The sequence below is a fragment of the Pseudochaenichthys georgianus genome, chromosome 16 (assembly GCF_902827115.2).
Source record: "Pseudochaenichthys georgianus chromosome 16, fPseGeo1.2, whole genome shotgun sequence".
Lineage (NCBI taxonomy): Eukaryota > Metazoa > Chordata > Actinopteri > Perciformes > Channichthyidae > Pseudochaenichthys > Pseudochaenichthys georgianus.
The window spans coordinates 11,565,523-11,573,392 of record NC_047518.2 but is presented as its reverse complement, the minus strand read 5'-3'; the positions used below and the strand labels follow the sequence as shown (position 1 = coordinate 11,573,392).

At 37.6% G+C, this 7,870-nt stretch overlaps 1 protein-coding gene across 1 annotated transcript; it reads right to left on the bottom strand.

Moving 5' to 3' along the window:
* Positions 1–3,532: 3,532 nt before the first annotated feature.
* Positions 3,533–7,169, bottom strand: LOC117461440 (cholecystokinin-like). The gene is made up of 4 exons (XM_034103301.1): positions 7,104–7,169; positions 5,114–5,196; positions 4,471–4,660; positions 3,533–4,016 (listed from the first exon to the last, which is right to left on the bottom strand). Exons 2-4 carry the CDS (start codon positions 5,192–5,194, stop codon positions 3,877–3,879), a joined length of 411 nt encoding a protein of 136 aa, XP_033959192.1. The 5' UTR covers positions 5,195–5,196; positions 7,104–7,169; the 3' UTR covers positions 3,533–3,876.
* Between the last annotated feature and the right edge of the window lie 701 nt (positions 7,170–7,870).

Here is a 7,870-nt window from a genome sequence, read left to right as displayed (position 1 = left end):
TTTTTTTCACCATTCATTCCAATGGCTGGCGTCTATGTCATGTGATCTTCAAATTTCTCCCTGCAGAAAAAAAAAACATGGCCGACATTCGTTTTATTCTCGGTGGAATCTATCAATGTGTGTATACCTCCACCATTACACTGTCAAATTCTGCACATTTCTTATACTATCTACATACATAAGAGTACAATTAATGTGTATAATATCAGTTAAAATAAGTGCTTCAACATAGTTAACATTGCAGGAAAGCAATATATTAGATGTTAAATACTTTGTCAGGCTTAATATTTATCTGTAGATACCCCCAAAGCTTTTTTCTTATTTGAAAGAAGACCTTAACCTAAAATATTCTTTAATGTGTTAACCTCTTAATAAAGGTTAATTAGTTTGTCTGTTTTGCACATCCTCCTATTAATATCTTTGTACATCCAGCACTAAACTGTTTTATTGTAGAGATCACTTACAGTATCTTCTTGATTTTTATATTCTATATTTCTATCATTGACCTTCTACTTTCCCCCTATGAAAGTATGTACTCTTAATATTTTTTTCATCAAATAACATTATTCAACAAAAATAACATTACTCAACAAAAATAATTCAATAACGTGCTTTAACCACTAGGTACACACAGCATACTAATCATAACTTTGTATTATTAGTGTAGGACACTTATGTATGTATAACATCTGAAGATGTGTAGTTTTATTCATATGTTTTTACATAATTTTACAGGATATTACTATTTCTCATGTTTTACTTCTACACATTAATATCTGATTTGTAAAACATCACAGACAGAAAGGCATATCCGTCATTCAATGGTAAGCTATTGAAATTGTGATAGACGTGTCTCCCATCACCCAAATCCCCTGACTATTCTCTCAACTCAGTATTTACATTCTTATATTCAAAGAAAATCAGTAATATCTTTAAAAACTAAGTCCTTTTCTATCTGCTGTGCACCGTTATGGTGTAAATATAACCTATATACCAATTGGATCAATTATAAAAGTCAGCCGAATTACTATTGATACTGCAAGGAGACGTATTTTGTGAAAAGAAATGCAAGATGTTGTTTAATTGTTTATATATTTATGATCCACGTCACATATTCAGTTTTGACGGCAGTTCTTCAAGTTTGTCCAGAAGTCTTCTCATCAGGGCTCTATAAATAAAGAACTACGGCAGATGTGTAATATTTAATGCAGCTGAACCGTGTATTGCAATGCACATTTTTAAATGTTTTCGGATATCATATCGCATTATCATCATATCCCAACATGCATTGCGGCTAAAAAATCCAATCAACCAGCTTCAAGCTGAGGATCTTTGGTAATCTGTTCAGTGGGTTTGTGGTGTGTATGCTCAGAATGTCCCTTATAGGCCTACGTCTGTTTCCGGTGACTTTATTTATGGCTAAAAAGCCCAAGATTATAGAATTAAACGAATAAATAAAAACAAGGATAATTGTGTGTTATTGTTGTGTAAATAACAGTGTGTTGTTTAGAAAATAATAACAAATTAGAAGGTAAAAAAGATTGAAAAAAATACAGATTTCAGTATTTTGAGGCTCTAAGCTCCATTTCTTTTCCTCACAGACGGCAAAAATGTCCGAAATTATACGATTTAAAATAAAAACAAATAAATAAAAAGATAAAACACTGGCATGTAATTTACGTTAGAATAAATAGAATGGTTTTGAATAATAGATGACAGTAAAATCTACTTCACTTTACAGCCCCGCCCACTTTTGGGGAAACCAACGCTGTCATTTGAACGGCGATCAAGCCTGAAGCCACAGAGATCTCCTGTTACTGTGCTTTCTTCTTAGAGGAAGTACAGAAACACGTAACTCTGGATTTGTTTTAATGTTTGAGGTGCAACCATGGGTGCAACAAACGACACAGCAGCTTTTTGGCATGTTAAATCTATTATTTATTTTCTGCCTCGCTCATCAGCTGGCGAAATTACAGTCTCGCCTACTGATTTCAAATGTGTGCTCTAAAATGATATTTATAAATCACTTGTTATCATTATTTTAAGCAAGAAAATAAATGGCAAAGATATGTAGAAAATAAATGTATTTAAGATACGTTCATAAGAAACGTAACATGGGAGAAAGTATGTTGCTAGCTAAACGTAATTGAGAATGCAGTTTAGTTATGTGGGAACGTAATTTTTAGGAGACAGGGTTGACCTAGCTTACTTCGTCTTCTTCCTCAGCCAACATCCTTGGTATCTGTTGTTCACTGAGTTTATTCCCCCCTTCCATCTTGATGTTTGTTGGCATCTCTTTATGACCATTTATTTATGAGTTACTAACATTTATAGTTGCCAAAAGGGAGCCTTGTTGTAGAGTGCAAAACACATTCCCATTTATTAATGAGTTACTACCTTTTCTAATAAGGCTTAGCAGTACATATACATGTGGGCTCACTATTTGGCAAGGAACCGGTCACAGTTGCCCTGTTTATCTCATGTCTTATAAAAGCTTATTAAGGATTTATAAAGTGTTCACAACCTAATTAATAAATGAATTACAAACTATTCGTAAACCCTTTATAAGGGTAGTCTTATTGTAAAGTGTACCAAATATTGAATCAAGGTCAAATTTGATCGTTCTCTGTGGTGTATCAAAGTTTAGTTTTATTTCCGACGTGGACGGATTAGATTTGACGGCGTTCTTTGCGACAACTCCTGTTCAATCATCATTTGATTAAATATTGCCAACATTTATCTTTATAACACATGACTTACTAGATGTGTTTTTAGAGCCACTTAAAAACAAGATTATACCAATTTAAATGCTGTTCAGGAAGCTGTTGCCCCGATAGGGCAGACAACACCTTGTCATACTGGTACTGAAATGCAATGCTTTTTATGGAAATACATGTTTACAATGCACTTGTGTAAAGCTGAAGGGAATTGAATCTCTGTGCTGCGTTAAGCTGAATTCATTAAGGTACCAATCTGGGATGCAGAATGAAATCCCTGTATTGATTTAAAAAGCCAAAAATACCTAATGGGCTCATTAAAGTCCAAATACATCCTGAATGAGATACTGTAATGCATGCTTTAAAGGGCTGACATATATACAAATATATGTCTTTCTAGATCCATTCATTAAACATTACACAATAAACCATGCTCAGTGTTAACACCAGTAACCTTGGATTTGAATGCTGTCGGTCTTAAAGGATATTATATTCTGTTTCTGTTCATATTAAAAAAATCCAATAAAAAAAAAAAGATACCAACAATGCATTGAAACGCCTAACACATTTTACCTGTATGGCCTCTATTAGCCTCTGTAGCACAGAAGTCCATTGTATCCGAAATCTATTAAAACCATCGAGTCACACTGTTTAGTCATTACCATGGACACACACAAACAAACAAACAAACACACACACACACTCCTACTGTTTGAGTGAGGCTTTGTCAAATCTGCAGTACCCAGCTGTTACAATAACTGATGCAAGAATGAAACCACAACTTGTTGAGCTGTTTTAATGATTTATTAGGGTGGAGAAGTCAGAAAGTATTGAGTTGGTTTACATTTTTTTCATATGATTTCCTGACGATTACAACAATATAGAATATTGTCAGCCTTATCCTCATTCTTTGTGCTAGAATTCTGTTAAGTAGCGTTTTGGAAATTGCTCTTAACCTTCAGCCTTGAGATTCAGAGTCCACAGATTCTCCCTTTAGGATATATTTCTCTTCTCCCCTTTAGGATATATTTTATGATGCTTAGCTCCCGTCCTGTCAGCCCTTAGTTACAGTGAGTGCAGTGTGAAAAGGGCTCATTAGTTTGCGTGCTTTTATTGGCAGCGATGGGAGTGGTTACTTTACAAATGTTAGCCTTTTTCTTTAGGAGGCGTACTCATACTCTTCAGCACTGCGCCTTCCAAAGTCCATCCAGCCTTGGTAGTCTCTGTCCGTTATCCTGTGGGCGGGGGACAGGCCGCTGGCTCTGCTGCTGAGGGAGGATCTGCTCTGGTAGGGGGAGGCTGGGGAGGCAGAATCAGGAGGATGTGATGAGGACAGGAAGGGGAAAACATGATTGCATGCACATTTTTCTACCTATGTAAAATGAATATATAAGAGGTTGTTGAGTTAACTCATGCTGAATTGTTTTGATTATACCCCCTGCCAGGTGAGCTCTGCAGGTCTCCCAGTCACACAGTGTTAATTTGAAGGAGCAACAGAGACACAGCGACAGAGAGAGCGGAGTGGGGGGTCAGTGGACCAGTGGAGGGGGAGGTATGGGAGGAGATAGAGAGCTGGAGGGAGGCGGGACATGGCAGATGGTGTGACTATGGGCTCAGCATGAGTGACGGCAGATAGAAATAACAGGACCAAGAGGAGAAGACGTGAGGATTGTTTTCTTGGGATGACTAAAGGGAGAGATGTTTTTTTTCTAATACTTTCTATTAAACCTCTCGCTGTACATGATCCGCTCACCTTTCCTGGAGAGCAGTCTGGCCAGGAGCTGGCTCAGGCTGATCCGAGCATCTGCGTTCTCTTGGGATGGGTTGTAGTTGGCGAGCTGCCCTGAGGGGGGGGCAGGGGCCGAGCGGGCCAGGCGTGTGTGGTGGGGTGAGGAGGGAGGCATGCTGTCTGACACCAGAGCCTCACCCTCTGCTCTCTGGGACTATAGTGGAAGAAACGGGGAAAGAGATGAGGAAAATGTCAAATCCTGAAATTATGGTTGCATAATCTTTTGGTATTGACATAACCATGATATTAAAATAAATGTCATGTTAATAATGAGTGCTTTCTATTATGCCTAATGCTTTCTCTAAATCTTTGAACTTGTATGAGTCCAATTCATTTGACAAAAAACAAACAACTGGTAACATTTTTTAATTATGTTTTCTACACAACTATTGCAAAAATATTGTTCTTGTGAATTGTCTTGGACACATCTTGTAGAATCATTTAGTGTGTGTGTGTGTGTGTGTGTGTGTGTGTGTGTGTGTGTGTGTGTGTGTGTGTGTGTGTGTGTGTGTGTGTGTGTGTGTGTGTGTGTGTGTGTGTGTGTGTGTGTGTGTGTGTGTGTGTGTGTGTGTGTGTGTGTGTGTGTGTGTGTGTGTGTGTGTCTTACCATGGATTGTGAGGGCAGACTCAGGGAGCCGCTGGATAGAGCAGCCAGGAGAACAACACACACACAGATCCCTACATTCATGGCTGACGAGAGAGAGAGAAAGACAAATAACAGAGTTAAAGGAAATTCTTGACACTTAAAGGGGCCATTTTATTAGATCATCGTTCTTATTTCGCCCCTACTCTTTATTCCCTTTTATTGTGTCCCTTCAGCTCATTATACATCTGTTTGGGAGGGGTGGTGGTGCAATATGGGTTTTGCAGAAAGCAGCAATAAATCAATTCAAAGTTGTTGAAGTAAAAGTGGTAATTGGGCAGTGGGGGGGAAGTATTAACCCTTGATGGATCAGCTGTTAACTGAGGCAATGATCATGTTCTTCTGTTCAATTTAGAATTCAACACATACAAGTAATTGGTGTGCCTTAGCTGTATTGAATGTACATTCAGCTATGTGAGAATCCCAAAGGAAATACACCAATTATCTCCAAATCTTATTTTTGCTCTGTGGTGTTTTTCTTAAGGGTCCATATGAGAGTCAATATTAACATGAGAGCACTGACAAAGGACTCGAGGCATAAATGTATTGACAAATTAAATAAAGAGGGAGAGAAACAAAAATCTGTTCTCTCTTTTATCTGCTTAACGCCAATGAACTGCTCCAAAAAGCAGTTCTCTATTATTGAAAAAAGGAAAAACGACATGAAAGACAGCATTATAAAACATTTGTCAAACTAATTTGCTAATTTTCTATTATCTTGGAGCCTCTCAAAGCAGCATATTAGTTTGTGATGGATAGCGCTTAACGCCAGAACATTTTTCCAGAGCAAATCATCCAATTATTAGATGAAGCCAACAACAGCAGCCGCTCTGAGGTTCTCAATCACCAATAGATGTCTCACTCTGAGTGCCTCAGTGTTTCTGTGCCGTCCTCTGTGGATACGTGTCCACTATTACTCAGGGTCTTTACACAAACGCTCCCTCCTTTTATCTTTAAACCTCCAATTCCATGGAAACTGCTTTTAAAATGTTTTGTTTTTTTCAACAAATAACGTCCTCTCCATACAGATGCATAATCAAGACTTATTCTCCTCCTCACTGGACATAACAATGACAAACATGATCCCTCAACATGGATTTACAGTGTTAAGCATATTGAAATAAAAAACCTTCACAAAATGATATCTAAAACATATTTTTGTGTTATTTTATCAATATAAAAAGGTCATTTGAATAACCATGTTTTAATTGACACAGTGGTGGTGTAAACAGCCATTCTCTTGATGCTAATATAATTCTTGTTAGCAGCTGGTCATCGTATCAAATTCATTATTCAATGAGCTGGTAATGATGTGGTACTGTAATGCGTGTGAAGCCCTCTCCTAAAAAAAAATCATAAAAAGGGATTTTTTTCAACAACCTCCATGGTCAGTTTTTCCACAGATATTAATATTCAGACTTACTTGGACACTAGTTGCAATTGCCCCCCTTCGATTACTAATGAGCACAATCCTGTGTATGATTTTTGCAGCAATAATAACTAACCTTGCAAGCAAATAATAATACATACAATTATTATTTCACAAACACATTTCTGAATTCATGGTAATCCTATAAGAAAAACCGAATTCCAATGTCGTGCTCTGATATTTTGACACCCGGATAGTAAAAAACATGTGTCCTTAAACAGCTTGATTATCCTTAGATTGTAAATCTGTCACCTTGAATTATTAATTGTTACATATTTCAAAGGTAATGTCCTTAAAATACTTCAAAACATATCAGCTGCTTCTCATTTTAAATTATGTTTGAAAGTGGCATCCCCCTTGAAAAAAATTAGAAAGAAATTAGAAATATTGAATGAAAATAAACTATTAAATTATTAAAATATGAAATCAAAACTCCAATCACCTTCAGTATAATGAGTCCTCCTGCACCATAAAAACTGGACACAACTATGGACACACTTTTTATAATAATTTTCTTACTCTTACCTGCAGTTGTTGGTGAAGACGGGAGATGCTGAGTCTGATGATGCTGAGCTCTGCTGCTGCTCGAGAGTTCAGGATGTGAGTGAGTGTGTGAGAGAGGAGATCATGTCTTATACTGACACACAGGAAGGGGGAGGAGCCTGATGCTGGCACAGAAACGGACAGTCCTGACGTATTTGTGGACGCAAACCAACGTGCACACATATTGCAAACGCATTCAGACAAACACACAAAAAAAGGTTATGACAAAGGTTGCTGCTTCAATTGTGTGGCCTGTTTCTAGAGCACCTGTGTGAGAAAGAGAAGAGGAACACACACACACACACACACACACACACACACACACACACACACACACACACACACACACACACACACACACACACACACACACACACACACACACACACACACACACACACACACACACACACACACACACACACACACACACACACACAGAAACTGGTGGTTATGAATATACCAAGGTTGTGGGTCCAAGAGGAGAACAGTCAAAGAGAAAGTACACCTACTGTACATATGTGTTGTAAATGTCTGAACGATATAACTATATGCAGTTAAGACTGTAGAACATCTATATGAGTACATTCAATTACATTTCTCACAGTCTCACTGTGTTGGAGTCTTTCTTTCTAACAGGGCAGAAGCATTGTTTAGTTATGTCAGGCGCTCAGGCCATTAGGGTTTCATATAGGGACATTAGTTCTCTCTGGTGCTTTCTTTTCTTTATACCACCAACAGCCTTAAGT

Bases quoted from the DNA above. Each gene is read 5' to 3' on its own strand.
- LOC117461440 (XM_034103301.1), bottom strand. From the start codon at position 5,194: ATGAATGTAGGGATCTGTGTGTGTGTTGTTCTCCTGGCTGCTCTATCC. The intron at 4,661-5,113 runs GTAAGACACACA...CTTCCACTATAG, and splicing joins GTCTGCCCTCACAATCCATG to TCCCAGAGAGCAGAGGGTGA. The intron at 4,017-4,470 runs GTGAGCGGATCA...CTGCCTCCCCAG, and splicing joins CAGACTGCTCTCCAGGAAAG to CCTCCCCCTACCAGAGCAGA.